This window comes from Morus notabilis, unplaced genomic scaffold, assembly GCF_000414095.1.
Source record: "Morus notabilis unplaced genomic scaffold, ASM41409v2 Scaffold342, whole genome shotgun sequence".
NCBI lineage: Eukaryota > Viridiplantae > Streptophyta > Magnoliopsida > Rosales > Moraceae > Morus > Morus notabilis.
Window position 1 is genome coordinate 846,438 of NW_010366042.1, and position 16,350 is coordinate 862,787.

The following is a 16,350-nucleotide window of genomic DNA, read 5'->3' on the forward strand; positions in this document are numbered from 1 at the left end:
ATTACAGCGACGAAAGAAGGGCGTAGCCTCACATTAAAACGAACCTCTATAAATTTTGTGTCCGTTTTTGCTTGATCTTTTTGGTGTTTTTATTGCTCTTGATAATATAGAGTTAAGGTGTCTAATTAGTTTTGTATATTTTCTTATTACGATGTGAATCTAAACTGACAACAGTGAAAAGCTCCTTTTTTTTTACCCACCATTGAATTTTTCTAAACTACTTTTTTCATCCTAAAATGTCAGATACTATAGTTTCCCTTGTGGCTCATCCTTTTGTAAATTTTTACTTTTGAGGCATCAAATCTGGATCTACATGGTTGTCTGCATTTTGTTCTAGTTGTGCAACCCCACACTGTTAAATCAGCTTTTCTTTCTTGTAGAGTCTGAGAATCTGAAAAAAAATGAAAAAAAAAAAAAAAAAAAAAAAAAAAAAACCCCCCCCCCCCCCCCCCCCCCCAAAGAAGTTCTTTTGATTGTGTTTGCGTGTGCATACTAACAACATAAGAAACACAGATCTGCAACAATCTGATCAAAAAAATCATGTTTGATTTCAGAAACCACTTTTCTTTGTCTTTTCGTTTATAGTGGGGACACAGTTTCTGGAATTTACACGACTGAACTAAAATGAATGGTACTCCTTTTGGTCATGTCCGGCTACTCTAATTAAGGGTGGTGTGATTAGACTCTAAAATGAGCTTCAACGTCCTATTAACATAAATTTGGGTGGTCTATTTCGAGAAAAATTCAGCACTTCTACATATTACAGAACTGAAAAAAATTAACGTTTGGTTCATGGATTAGAATCATATTATTAGAATTATTTTTAATTTACATGTATTTTTTGTGAGAGAAAACATTATAGTGAACCATGAACCATGATTCAAATCATAGTTTGAATCCTCCAACCAAACATCCTCTAAAAATTTATGGAAATATTTTTTTATCCCTATTGGGTAATAGTCCCGTCACACACAGGATTGGACCACACGTGAGACTCGCAAGTAGGACTCATCCCTTGAGTGATAGAGCTACTACACAATCGGAGAGTCCGTTTAGTTTATTAATTCGAATTGAAATATGATTTTATGTGAAATTTTTTACTGTAGCAAAAAAAAAAATAAAAAAAATAAATGTGACTATTTTTTAGAGCTTTTTACTGTAGCAAAACTCGAATCGGTGAAATGAATTACGGGACCAGAATGTATAATATTATAATATTATCATGAGACATTAGTAGTCCTTAACACTACCCATTAATATAAGGGGATTCACCTTCTTTTATTGAGTATTTCGCAGCGAAAGTGCCATAAATATTTTTAATGACATTGTTATTTTTTTAATGTCATATCACATGTTATTTATATTTTTTTTTAAAAAGAGACATTTTTCAATAAGCCGACTTACAGATAAGGTTAGTTTCTGACCATTATATCTGATTATAATCACATCATATTAAAAAAAATATGCATAACAGACAGTTTCTCATACAGATTAGACGGCGAAAAAGTGAAGAACTACTGATACTTCATTTATTCAAGTCTTACTAAAGAAACTCCTTTAAAAAAATCACATCAAAATTTTATCAGAAATATAACAAAACTCCGAATGCTGGCTGGTTAGGCCATTTTTGCACCTTATTAAAGAGTTGTCCAATAGAAAAATAGGAGTTCTTGTAAATTGTTTAGGATTAATTACAAAAATTCCTTTTAAATTATACCACTTGTAACACTTTATACACCGATCTTTAAAACGCAACATCCGTCTCCCTTAAACAATGAAATGTAAACCCCTTCCGTAAAGTTTTTAACAGAAATTGACACTTAATTTACTATTTTAAAGATATTTTTGTAACTTTATGCCTTAAAATATATTTTGAAATTAAAACTAATTTAAATTTAAACTTTTAACTATGAAATATCCATTATTAATTGAAAATAAGTTAAAATTTTATTGTAAAAATAACCAAATGAAAAATAAAAAACTTTTTTTCCAAAGAAAAGAGGAATTATAAACTTTTTTTCAAAGAAAAGAAAAATTATAATTGTGAGATTTCTTAACAGAAATGGTGATTTTTTTAACATTTCATTATTCAAGAAGAACGAGTGTTACATTTTAAAAATTAGAGGACAAAATATTATAAAGAGTATAATTTGAAGAGAATTTCTGTACTTAATCCAATTGTTTGTGAAATGTTACACATGACATAAGTAGCTTAACAGCTAAGATTAAGGCTTTATTTATTTCCAAAAGCCAAAAAAAAAGGGCCTTATCTTTTTCTTTTTTTTTTTTTGTCAAGCTTAAGGTTGACATTTAATTTATATAAAATAACTTTCTGCTAAATTTGACCAAACCTCCATGTGGAGATGAGTCAAGTAAACATCACATGAGAGCCCTTGCATGTGAGAACTAAAATGAACTAAATGGCCTCTTATGTCTCAACCTAAATAAAAAACACATTGCCCTATTTATTTTTATGAAAAGAAAAATTAAGGATCTATTTAGTTTACTAATTCAAATTTTTAATTTGAGTTGAGATATGACTTTACGTGAAAGTTCAAAGTGTTTGGTATAATAATTCGTGTCATGGTTCGAATCATAATTCGTGACTCGTTACAGTATTTTTTTCACAAAAAACACACGTAAATCAAAAATAGTTATGAATCATAATTTTAAATTTATAAACCGAATGCCCACTACTGTAATAAAAAAATTTAATGTGAAATGTGATTATTTTTACTCTAACTTCTAGACGGGTGAAATGGACCTAACTTAACGTCCTTCAAAGAACAAACCAACTAGGCCACGTATCTTTCACAAGTACAGAAACTTATGCTCTCATTTTGTGACCATTGACACAAAAGTTCAGTGAGCTTGCCAGTTTGCCAAAACCAAGTCTGAATTTGAAGAAAATTTTTCATCTTCTGTTCTTCTCTCACTAGACAAAGCCAATAGCCGATCTAAGAGAGTTGCCTAAAAATAAATATGTTTTAGTTTCCATTTCTACTAAGATTAAAAAAAAGAAAGAAAAAAAGAAAAACAAAAAGTTGGTCAGAGTATCCAAAGGTGCTTAAATTATAAATTCTACTTTGCAGTATTAAAATTAAACACCAAAGAAAGCAAAAGCATAGAAAACTGTGGCTATGAAATTGTTTGGAAGAAAGAAGTAGAAAATATCTCAATAAAAAATTACACTTGAAAAACAGTAATAAATAAATACAGCTGCCCATGAGGTATGGCAGAAGAGCAGACTAACAAAAAAAAAAAAAAAAAAAACACTGAATTTCATTGTTTCTTTCTTCTATAAGTCTCCTACAAACTAATCTTTCTTTCTGTGTTTTTTTTTTTTTTTTGAACATTACCATGGAGCTAATGGAGATTCTCTTGACCAAAAATCAATCTTGCCACCAAGAAAAGAATATTATATTTCGTCAAATAAGACTATATTGAGCTTTAGACTTTATAGTTACCAAAATTAGGAGAAGAATTAAGCAGAATAAGGAAGAAACTTAAAAAAGAAAATTATAATTAATCACAAAACACTTGCTGAGCATGAATTTACTATACCCAATCTTCTGTTTCTCCAGAAACTCAACTCTGGATCGAGCTTCTCTCCGGTTCTCGCAGGTTCCGATTTACACCTCGTCAGTATCAAAGGCCTATCGACAATCTCTTCCCCTGTTTTCGAAGATTCCGATAACCTTTTCCCGTCGAATTCCTTGAAAACTCTCGACATTTCCTCAATCTCTGAATCCACTTTCGCTTCTTCACAAGAAAGTCTCTCCATTTCCGAACTTGGTTTCTTTTCATCATCATCATCATCTTCTTCTTCTTCTTCTTCTTTTGCTTCTTCTTCTTCTTGTCTGTTTTCAATCGCTTTTTTCTGTTCTTCTTCGGAATTTAATGGCGAACCCCAGAACCTACACGCCAGTGAGGAAGACCTGTACGGAGCGGATCTGCACCGAGTAAGAATCAGAGCGTTTTTCGGCGGAGAAAGAGAAGATAAGAAAATCGGTTCTTTTTCCTTCTCTTCTTCATCTTCTTCTTCTGAATCTTCGCTTCTTGAGGAGGCGATTTTCTCCGATTGGTTTTTTCCTCTAATTCCCACTTTTCTTCGAAAACTGAGCTGAAAGAAAGACGCCCACTTGCTCCAAACGGGTCGGCACAGCTTGGGTCTGGTAATTTTCCCGGGAAAGTGGCGGAAAAACAGGGATTTTCTGGGAATCCATTGGCAGCGACAGGAGGGTTGTTGTTGTTGGGGGCTTTTTGGTGTCGTTTTGGATCTTTTGACTCGGACTTGTCCCATGCATGTGACCTTGGGAGAAGAAGGTTCTTGTGTTTCAATGGCGGTGTTGTTCGAGTTCTTCTTTCGCACGAACATCGGACTGGAACGTGACCTTCCTCGGCTTTTGCTCCCCACGTTGGTTCTCAGGAACCTCATCAATGGCGGTGGGAACTTCTCTGTCCGACCGGGACTCGATAAGGATTTTGCAGATAACTTCATTTTTGTATCACTTCCTCTCTCTAACTCACTTTCTCTCTCCTCTCTCCGACTCTCTCTGCTTCTAGTTTTAGGAAAATGGAGAGAGAGCGAAGATTTCAGATATGGGTGGTGGTTTTGGGGGCTTTTTTTCTTTTTCAGCTGTGTTTTTGGTTTGGTTTTGTTTTCTCTCTCCTCTCTCCGACTCTCTCTGCTTCTAGTTTTAGGAAAATGGAGAGAGAGCGAAGATTTCAGATATGGGTGGTGGTTTTGGGGGCTTTTTTTCTTTTTCAGCTGTGTTTTTGGTTTGGTTTTGCTTTGTTTTGTTTTTTTGTGCAGTGAGCTTATTATTTTATTTTTTGGTATTTATTTATCTTTACACGGATGGATGAATGGACTGTATTAAAAATTTTTTTTTTTCTTTTCTATTTTTCGAGGTTGTAGTCTTGCAGGGTTCTGTTTGGCTTGGCTCTGCAGGTCAATATTTTATATATCAATTTTAGCGACTTTGTTGTAGTTTATATACTTATGTGTAGTTTATTTTGTGAATTTAAATTTTTAATTTAAATTGAGATATGATATTTTTAAAAAAATTTTAATTATAGTAAAAAAAGTTAGATGTGATATTTTCTGAGAGTTTTTAACTATAATAAAAAAATTAAATGTAATATTTTTTGAGAGTTTTTAACTATAAAAACTTATAACTAAAAATTCGAATCGGTGAAATGAATAAAACCTTAGAGTTTGTTAGGATATGTTTAGTTTTTTTATTTAAATTTTTAATTTAAATTGAAATATTATTTTATGTGAAAATTTTTTACTTAATAAAAAAATTAAATATAATTATTTTTAAGAATTTTTTATCGTAATAAAATTGAAATTTTAAATTGTTAAATAAATAAAACCTTAATAAAATATTTCATCAAACAGAGAAGAGAGTGAGAAGAATATTCTAATGTGAAAAAATGAACATTTTCAGATGAACTTTTGTGAAGTAAAATAATGGTGCATTGTGGGATTGGAAAACAAGAATAGTAGAGGAGGAAGATTGCAAGATAAGGCAAAGGCTTGTCCAATCGGCCGTTCTATGATTGGATGGTGATTGATGCAACTTTTCTTTTCTCTCTCTCTCTCTCTTTTTTTTCCTTTTTTGGTTGCTGTTCTTTATTTTGCTATATTTATGCACATATTCATTCCTGATTTAAATTATAATTCGTTTTTTGTTGTTGTTTTTTATTTTGCTATATTTATGCACATATTCATTATTGATTTAAATTATAATTCGTGATTTATTATAATATTTTTTTTCATAAAAAATACACGTAAATTAAAAATAATTCTAATCACATAGTTTTAATCTATGAACTAAACAGACTCTTACTCACTCAATCAGACTAGTACATATGGTTAGATAAAAGATAGTAGTTATAAGTTGTCACAACATTTCACTAATTTAAATTTAAAATTTAAATTTTACTATAATAAAAAAGCTTTCAGAAATAGTCATATTTAACTTTTTTATTATAGTAAAAAATCCTCATATAAAATCATATCTCAACTCAAATTAAAAACTCGAATCAGTGAACTAAACGAGAGTCATTCATTATTTATGTCCTCTGGAAGATAGAGTCGGCCAAATTGAATCACGAAGAAAGTAATAAAACTCTATTTATTTTACTTATTTGAGTTTAAATTTTAAATTTTATTATAATAAAAATTTCTTAAAAATAATTAGATTTAACTTTTTTATTAGAATAAAAAATTATCGCATAAAATTATATTTTAGCTCTAATTAAAAATTTAAATTAACGAACTAAATATGTCATGAAACTTTACATTGAGGTCCCAGAGTAAAATGAAAAAAAAAATAATAATAATTGTTATGCTCTTTTAAGTAGGATGATGTAATTTGTTACATCCCTAGTGTGGGGGTGTATTAATTTCGTACATTTTGTTTCAATTTCTTTAACCATATCTGTCCTCTTTTTTTTTTCTTTTCAATAATTTATCATGTAGTAATTGCAGTTCCTGTTATTATTATTGCATAAAGTTGGTTAATTGTCGTTGAATTTAATATGCTCCCCTGCTTTTCTTTCATTTTCTCTCCCTTTTTCTTTCTCCGTTTTGTGATTACAGGTATAATTCAACAGTAAATCTACATCAATTTTATATAAAGATATAAAGTCTTATGAGAATTTAATTCAGAATAATTTTAATCATAATTGTGAAATCAGAACCATAACGTGATTTTGTTTAAATTATTATTCTAAAATCATAATTCAAAATTAGGGATTTGAATCACCTTGAATCAAGAGAGAATGATTTTAGAATCATAATTTAAGTTAATTTAAAACATCACATTAAATTTAGACTCATGATTCAAAATCATCTAAACTAAACAATAATTCTGAATCATGATTCAAGAATCACTATAAACAAATACTGATTCTAAAATTATAATTTTAAATCTATCTACCAAATGCACCCTAAAAATATTAGGTTAGCAAAAAATAATTAAATAAAAAAGAAAAGACTTCAAATCCTTTACTAATGATTCACTGTTTCTAACAAGAAACAGAGCAGACTTTATATTACATTCCTCTTTCTTTTTCTTTTTCTTTGAAATATTCCTGTTTTTATTGCCATTTATGAATTAAAAACTTGGTACTTGGGTAGATCACCAACCTCACAAGGCCAGGTCACATATGTCAAATCACTAGCTCCGTAGCCTTATGTTCCCATGCACTTGGATCACACACCCTTTTTTTTTTTTGGGTCAAGTTTATGATTATCCAGATCCACAATTGATTTTGTCGGTTCTTATAAACACGTAAGAAACAAAACGATCTCAAGAAAACCAAAAAGAAAATATCACCTTCAAATCCTATTTCCTCATTTCCCCGGAGTTAAAAATGTACCTCCATTGTTCTATCAAATACAAGTACTTTCATTGCTCTCCCTAAAGCTTCTTTCTCATTGAGTGTGTGTTGGGCCAAATGCAACTCAGATTCCAGCTCTTCTATTTGGTTTTCCTGTCGCTCAATGAGCAAATGACACAATTTCTGATCGAGTTCTGCTGGTAATATTCCATTTCCGCCTAACTGATGGATATCAGAATCTTGTCTGTCTTGTTCAGGAAATGCTTGAGCTGAAAACTCGGTCTGCACAACATTCATTGTATCAAAGCGAGACAATGCTCTTAGTTGGAAATACACATATTTGAAAGAGGGGAAATTTAGGACAACGGTAATAAGATCGTGTAGATCAGAATATGACATGATCAGCCACTTCCTGAAAGAAACAAGACCTGAAGACCACCAACCATAGAAATGTGGTGACAATTACTGGCTGTGTTTGGAATTAATCTCGTTTTTATTTTTTATGTTTTTTGAGAAAAAAAAAATTAAAACGTTTTTAAAACGGCGTTTGGCGTAATAAAGATAAAAAATAAAAATAAAAACAATTTTTTAATTTAGTATAAAATGAGAGAGAAATTTTTTGTTTTCTTTTTCTCTTCTCTCTCAAGCAGGGAGCGAGAAAGAGAGACATTAATAGGTTTTTTTATACTGAAAATAATATATTGATAAAACTACCGAACACATTTTTAAAAATAATTTCTGTCTGAGATTAAAAACGTTTTCATTTTCATTTTCATATAAAAAAAATAAAATTATTTTAAAACGAGTTCTAAACGCGCCCACTATGTTCACTAAATTCACATTTCCTCAGCTACCAAAGTTAGAAGTTGCCACAACATAAATCTATGAGGGTAAACCCACAACATAAATCTGAGGATAAACAGGGTTCGTTCATAGGTTCAAACCAATAGTTTTGATTCTAAATTTTAAAATTTAAAGTTTTCATGAGAGAAAAATACTATAGCAAAATTAAGAACCATAGTTTAAATCATGCATAACTTTTGCAACAAACGCACCCTCTATTTTCCAATCAGATTTGTCAAAACAAATTAAAATGGCATAAAATTGTTAGTTTGGCATCCAAATCTGTACAATTAAATGCGACCCACGTGTATAGTAATTACATAGAACACAGCTAGCTCAATTAAGCTACACATGAGTTTCCCTATATGTTTGGTGTAGATAACAGCACTATGAAGTCACACATTTTCAAGGTAAACCCAATGAATTAAAAGCGTAGAAATTACAAAAATGTTTACCTCAATTAAAGCTTTTGAACCTTCTTGGTTAGAAGAAGCATCTAAGGTGCACCATGGAAGTTGTTGCAGTTCAAACTCAAGCTCTGCTTCCAGTTGATCCATTTCCTGCATCCCGGGCGCAGGCTCTTCTGTAAGAACACTACTTGCACATTCCACATCATTCATCGAAGGAGAACTGAAACTTTTTATGTCATTGGGGCCTGTTTTATGGTCTGGGTGATCATCCTTGTAGCTAGTTGTATGACGGGTTAACATGGCCTCACTTGCACAGCCTGAAACTTGCAGATTTTGGGATGATTTTCTTTTATGTAGCTCTGCTTTCAACTCGTCAACAACCTTTGCAGTTTCATTCATCGCTGCGTTAAGCTTACAGAATTCAGCTTTCCCGGTTGACACCATGTACATGATCCCAACACCAAGTCCCCACCCAAATAAGGAAGTATCTGAAGTAACATAAGCAGAAGTAAAATGTGTAAACCAACACCAGCTTCACAAGAAGGAAGCATGTTACCAATACTAAAAAGGCAGTAACCCAAAAAAAACCATCACAGATTAAAGCATATGACGAGCTTATACAAGACTACAAAAGTGCTAAACTCTCAACAAATATTCTGCCCGCTTTTAGCTTGTGTATTATAAGGCCCCGTTCATTTCGCCGATTCGAGTTTTGCTACAGTAAAAAGCTCTCAGAAACAATCAGATCTAACTTTTTTGCTACAGTAAAAAGCTCTCACATAATGTCACATCTTAACTCGAATTAAAAATTCGAATCAGCGAACTAAACGGACCCTAAAACTTTCACAATTATGAAGATGAATTGTTCTTCGCATTTTTAATGGCCATTTTTAAAAGCCCAAGTGAACATCAGGATTCTTGGACAAATGTATGAAGAGAAACTACTTACTGGAGAATCTACATAATTTTGTATTTTATGTCCTCATCGTTGTAATTGATTTTGTTGATTATCTTCCTAGTTTAGAAAATCTGATTTAGTTTCCTAGTTTTGATGATTAGTAATTGATCTGTAAAATCCTTCAATCAAGGATCTTACCTAGAATAGGATATCACCTAGATTAGAAAACTTCTCTATTGTATTCTGTATATATTTCTGTTTAGAATCAATACAAGGTATGCCATAATTCCTTCATTTCCTATACTACTCACCCCACACATAGTTTCCCCTAGTTTCACGAAAATAAATGCCACTCTTTTTATTGGAAAAAATAATATACTATACTTGAATCTACGCACAATCACACATTGAACAACCATTATCAATTTGCAATACTTATCAGTACTTGAAGAACCCTTTTCACTAATTTATACAAAACGGCCTTTAACACTTAAACTTGCTTAACATGCTTGCCAGCACAAACTAGAATTGCATTACAATTTCATGCCCTTGTATTTGTCTAGGAAACAACGACATATCTGTAGCAATAACACTTTAAGAAAAGGGAAAAGCTTTCTGAAAAGAAAGAGAAAAAAATAATAATAAAAAAAAAAGAATGAGACTTTCTGAAACTTTCTTTTTAAATGTGTTTAATTTGAAAAGGTAACAACTTTTGAAATTAAAATGTCTCCCATGATTTAGCTCAATGATGCCTAACCAAATACAAAACTACTAACTAGTGGCGATCACGAACAAATTGAAGTGAAAACGGAACCAAATAGCCAATACATGCAAGCATAAAAATTTCTCATCAAATTTCCAAAATAACAAATTTAACTTTCTTCAAACAATTTTCTCGCGAAACAAACAGAAACCAAAAAAAAAAAACGAGAATCTAACCGTTAGAAGAGCACGATTCTCGCTTCCCAGCCCCAATCTTGCTAGTCTTCCTCCTCTTCAAGCAAACGCCAACCCTCCTTTCGCCACTCCGCTGCTTCGAACCAGCAGATCTCTCACCCCTAACTCCCTTCCTCAAAGCACCCTTATTCTTGCTCAAATTCCTCCTACCAACTCGAGAACCAGTACTGGAAAACCTAAAGATCTCGTCTTCCTCCTCGGGAACGCTCGCGCGCGGCAAATCCAGCTCGGAGCCCAACGCGGAAGCGCTCAGAAACCGCGATTCGTCCTCGCGATTGATCGGCTGATCTCCGAGGTCGTCACCATTGTAGGGTCTGTGCGCGTGATCTGAGGCGGGCTTGAGGAAGTGCTTGGCGACGATGCCCGTGGTTCCGGCGACCGCCGCCGCCACGAGAGCTTGCCACATTCAGAGAGAGAGAGAGAGAGAGAGAGAGAGAGAAGACGACGAAGAGTCAAACAGCTATGGAGGTTTTCACAGTGATGCTCTGAACTCTCTGGCATTCAATGTGGCGACCAATGAGCGCTCCCTCTCTCTCTCTCTCTCTCTCTCTCTCTCTCTCTCTAACTCTTTCTCTCTCTAAACCTGCTTGCTCAGTCACTCACATGCTTCCCGCTTCCACAAACAGTTTTCCATTTTTTGGAAGAGAGTGGTAGTTTTGTAACTATTTGAAATTCAGGCCTTTTATGGAACATTTTGATTGCCCCTTGCTTTTGACACCCCCCGTGTTGTTCGGTAGTCCACCTACTACCGGCGCAGAGGGTTTTTTTCCTGACGTGGAAAGAGTTGATTGGCTGTTTTTAATTTTAAAAAATGTACTTTTTCGTTGGTTTTATTTATTTATTTTTCTATTTGTTTGGTTTTTATTTTAAATAAGTTGTACCTCAATTACTTGCTCCAGCTCTTTACACGCATAGCAAAATATAAACATTAGAGTTTAAATATGACAAAAATTTTAAAATATTATAAGAATAACAAAATTTAATATCATTTAAATAAGAATTATGTCATTATATAGTACAAAATGTGATATTATTATGGTAATGATTATGTCATTTTTATTATATTTATAATATTTTAAAAATTCTGCTAAATTTTAATTTAAGACATAAAATTTTATCTCTTATTTGCTCTGTATATATGGATTTTGGTTCAAATGAAAATAGTTTGTGAATGGTTTTATTGGTGGGGACATAAATTCAAGATGGTTTTTTTAAGGTAGGAGGTAGATTCTAAGGTAGGACTTTAATTATTCATTGTATTTTTTTTTAATTTATTTCCTTAATGATGAGATATGATTCTAAAAAATCAGGAAAATCTAGAAGAACACGATTCTAGTAAAGGAGTATAAAATTTTACGTTATCTTTTGAGTAAATGTTAAAAAATCTCTATGGACACAAAATAAAGAGGAGAGTTAATACCTTGTTCACTTCGCGGACTCGAGTTTAAATGTGACATTTTCTGAGAGTTTTTTACTGTAGTAAAAAATTTTGATGTGATATTTTCTAAGAACTTTTTACTGTAGAAACCTAAAATTAAAAACTCGAATAGGTGAAATGAACGAGGCTTAAAAGAGTAAAATTAAAGTCAAGTCTCAAAGTGTAGCCATTCATCCATATCCATATCAAAGTTATGTAAAACTTAAGCTTAGAACCATCTTAACATTAATAATGGTATCCTCTAAATCACCTGCTTGCTTTTGAACTCCTTTCAGTTCACATCTCATCTCCCTTGCAACATAGGTTTGTGTAAGCGTACATGTTTTCCCTACTAGAGTTAAACAACAACAGTAATTTTTCTAGCAAAGAGCTTAAGGCGCGTTTAGAATTCGTTTTAAAATAATTTGTTTTTGTATGAAAATAAAAATAAAAACGTTTTCAATCTCAGATAGCAATCATTTTTTAAAATGCATTTGGTAGTTTTATCAAGAGATTGTTTCAGTGTAAAAAAACTCATTAATGTCTCTCTTTCTCTCTCTCTGCTCGAGAGAAGAGAAAACAAAAATAAAAAAACAAAAACAAAAAGTTATTTTTTCATTTATCTCCCATTTTACACTAAACCAAAAAAATCATTTTATTTCTTATTTTATTTTTATTGCGTTAAACGCCGTTTTGAAAACGTTTTTATTTTTTTTTTTCTCAAAAACTGTGAAAAAACAAAAACGGAATCAATTCTAGACACGGCCTAAATTTTTTAACTTTTAGGGTGAATTTGGTAGGAATGAAAGAATGTATATATACATATACTAAATGAGGAAAATTGAAAGGAAAAAGAGGAGCTTTCTCTTATTTTATTTGGAATGAATTCCCACTTTTAATTCTTTTATGTTGTGAGAGATTAAAACAGAAAGATTGTTCGAAGGATTTTAAACCCTTCATCCAATTCAATTGCACTCTCCTCTCGTACTAATCAATCCCCGGGTCTCAAAATCCTTCCACTAATTTCCTCATCCATTTTGTTCCTATTTTCTCTCCTACCAAACAAGCTCTTGAGTCATAAAATAGCGCTCGTATATTTCATAGGTTTTAAAATTAAAGAAATATGAAGCTGCTCTTCAAAAAATAATTTCTCAAACCATGGACTTTTTTCAAAGCTTCCTTGTTTTTCAAAAGGGCCTTGAGGCTTGAGCAACAACTGTTTAGGATATCAATCATCGCAATCACCAAAAATTGAATTTGATTTGCATATTCAGAAAGCGGGAAAATTGTAAACCAGCTGTAACTGTAACAAGTCATAGTAGTGATGAAAACAACATCATCATAGTGGTCAAATAATAAACATGTATTTAAGTTTCTACATCACTGAGGGATAATTATAGAGTAACCTAAACTCCAGTGGTGGTTCTTTTCATCCGGCATTGCATGCGCGCACTGTATTTTCAGCCACTACCCATACAAAAGCAGAATTAACATCAATTTGAAGCAATTCACCTGAAAAAAAAAAAAAAAAAAAAGGATTTAAGATGGTAAGTATCAAAGGGTCCATACACACATGTATGCACATTAGAAGTGAGAGCTGGAGAGCATACAAATTCATAGAAACTTTAAATGATTGGGACGTCTGAGAAAACTTGAAAGATCTTATCTAAATGGCCTTAAAGAAGTGGATGGAGCTCCATCTGTTATCCGCCGCATTCAATGTTGAAATTAACTCTAGATCAGCCGTAATGAAAATATGGTGTACCCAACTAACTATGTCAATTACGAATGTTAAATATCAAGTGATTGTCTCTTCTGGGAGGCCACCCTTGTTTAAAGTCCATAAATTACCTTTGAATGTTAAAAACCAATCTCTTCTTATAGCTTCAAACATGAATCGTGATCCTTGTTTTAAACTCACAAGTCACGTTCAACTTAACAATATTAGTTTCCTTGGGAGTAACAATTGTTCTTCCTAGTCCAAAACTTCAAACCTTTTGACCCATCACTAATCCTTTTCTAATAATATCAAGTGTTATTCCTATTTTTGCATTTATAATTTCCCGAGTTTTAGCTCCGATTAGAATCAGATTTCGAATCAATCTATATTGATTGGTTGATCCTTGTGCTCTAACTTGACATAACTCATAAGGTATCCATTTTGAATCTGCTCCATGACTTTGTACATCCTTTTAAACATGCTTGACTTTTGTGGCCCTAAAGGAACCTAGAGCAATTTTATCAACTACCAACAACGTTAACGATACCTTTCCAAGAGAAACTAAACCAAGCATTTCTAAATCTATGCTAGCATAAGACCAAAAAAAAAAAAGTTAACGATACCTTTCCAAGAGAAACTAAACCAAGCAAAGAATGTACTAAAATATAGTAAAGATCAAAACTTTAACACTCCAATCCACAAATAAGAATCAAACAAATTCATAAAAATCCCACTTACCATGATTAAGAATCAGTCACACTTGCTCGCAGAGTTTTTCCTCGCGGCTCTGGCATTATCATACTCGAACTTCAACACATTGGGTATATGAGAAGTATCCTTGATGTAAAACATACGCCCAAAGGAACTATCCTCAATCGCCGGAAAATAACAGTAAAGCCCATAATTCACCACCCAATACCAAACCGCTCCGAGCACGATTCCCAAGGCAGCTCCGGCGAAGACCTGCGCCACCGTGTGGTAGCCCAAATAAACCCGAGAGTACACCGTCAGAAGCGCGAGCGACCAGTGAAGAGAGTTGACGAACAGCTTCGTGCTGGTCTCCCAAACGCTGGTGGTTTTGAAGGTCAACAGCGTGAAGTACATGGAGAAGAACAACATGTACTGGGAGTGGCTGGAGGGCCAGCCATGGGAGTCGCACATCTCGAGGAGCGCGCAGGTCTCGGGGCGGGCTTGCTGGACGGAGGTCTTGATGAGATCGTTGACGAACTGGGAAATCAAGAGCCCTAGGGCGAAGAACATGGTCTGAAGCTCGCGGCGGAAGATGATGTGGGAGACGAATCCGCCGAGGCTGATGAACACTGGGACGAGCGAGACCCATGCGAGGAAGTGGCCGAACTTGTCGCCTCTCTGGTACCGGACGTGGGTCAATGTCACCGCTTTTAGCGCGGGCGTCGCCATGGCGGAAAGAAAATTGGTTCAAATGAGGAAAATTTAGGGCTTTTGCTTCGGAATGCGAGGGATTTGATTCAAATTGGATCAAAATTTGGGGATTGGTTGGGGATTTTGCGTCGAAAAATCAAATTGGATAAAAATTGGGGCTTGGTTTGGGTTTGCGCGTCGAAAATCGAGCTTATATGAATCGGTGATGGAGAATTAGGTTCAAAAAAGAGAATTGAAGAAAGATTGAGGTTGGTATTGCTTGAGATGAGGCTTGATCAGATCCGAGACGTGAATTACCTATTTTTGGAAACGAATGTAGATGATTGGAGATGGTAGGGAGAGAATCTAAGTTGGTGGAGAGTTTGGTTTATGGGGAAAAGTAGTTAGGTGGTTGTTCGTTGGATTTCCAAATGCAATGGGGAATATTGATATGGTGTTTGTTTCTCTAGAAAATGAGAAGGCTTTGATAGGGAAAGTAGTGAAAGGACGCTGTGGTGGCGGGGAGCTAGTGGCGGACGGGGGGGAAAACACGGCCGTGGAATTGGAAACACGTGGGTGGCAAAAACACCAAGTAAACAATTTTTTTTTTTTTTTTTAAGAAAATTTTATTTTGGTACTTTTAAAAAACTTTTTTTCGTACTTCAAAATCATTTTTTAGACATAAAAAAGATAAATTATTTTTATCGTAAAACTTCATTAGTTGACTATAATTTAAAAAAAAAGATTTTGAAAATTTTATGCCTACAGAGCATAATCTTTTTTTTTTTTTAAATTCTGGTTAACAGATGAATTTTTATAATAAAGACAATTTTATTTTTTGTGTGTTTTAAAAATGATTCTGAGATACCAAGAAAAGATTTTCTAAATAGTCGAGGTACCATCATGAAATTTTTAAAAACATAATGTGCTAAATTCAAATTTCGATATAACAGAGGGTACCAAAATGAAAATTTTCCTTTTTTTAAAAAAAATACAAAGTGAACAATGAGATATACATAAACGTACGTAAAAATTAAAAAATACATAAATCTAACGATTAAAAAAACTTGATATGCTGATACGCTAAGTATATCAGAAAATCTCCTAAATAAAGAAACACAAATAATATACAATAATATGATTTTCTTTTCTCTTCCTTTTTTTTTTTTTTTTGGGGTGAGGTCCATGATGTTTTTTGCTCTAAAAAATATGTTAATTCACTCATAAGCAACATAAAAAAAAAATTACTTATTTATGTATCTTTTTTATGTTTGAGATCTTCTCTGATAAACCAACACACTTGTAGGTCATTTTTTATCCTTTAGATATTCATAAAATCACGTAAAAGTAAAAAAATACGCATATTTAA

At 33.0% G+C, this 16,350-nt stretch overlaps 3 protein-coding genes across 3 annotated transcripts; all 3 read right to left on the reverse strand.

Moving 5' to 3' along the window:
• Positions 1-3,312: 3,312 nt before the first annotated feature.
• LOC21407168 lies at positions 3,313-4,633 on the reverse strand. The gene has a single exon (XM_010109271.2). It carries the CDS (start codon positions 4,499-4,501, stop codon positions 3,530-3,532), a length of 972 nt encoding a protein of 323 aa, XP_010107573.1. The 5' UTR covers positions 4,502-4,633; the 3' UTR covers positions 3,313-3,529.
• Positions 4,634-7,383: 2,750 nt separating this feature from the next.
• Positions 7,384-10,981, reverse strand: LOC21407169. The gene is made up of 3 exons (XM_010109272.2): positions 10,447-10,981; positions 8,655-9,097; positions 7,384-7,638 (listed from the first exon to the last, which is right to left on the reverse strand). Exons 1-3 carry the CDS (start codon positions 10,868-10,870, stop codon positions 7,384-7,386), a joined length of 1,122 nt encoding a protein of 373 aa, XP_010107574.1. The 5' UTR covers positions 10,871-10,981.
• Positions 10,982-13,130: 2,149 nt separating this feature from the next.
• Positions 13,131-15,550, reverse strand: LOC21407170 (lipid phosphate phosphatase gamma). Its single transcript, XM_010109273.2, has 2 exons — positions 14,340-15,550; positions 13,131-13,393 (listed from the first exon to the last, which is right to left on the reverse strand). The coding sequence occupies exon 1, from the start codon at positions 15,018-15,020 to the stop codon at positions 14,352-14,354; it is 669 nt and encodes a 222-aa protein (XP_010107575.1). The 5' UTR covers positions 15,021-15,550; the 3' UTR covers positions 13,131-13,393; positions 14,340-14,351.
• Positions 15,551-16,350: the final 800 nt, after the last annotated feature.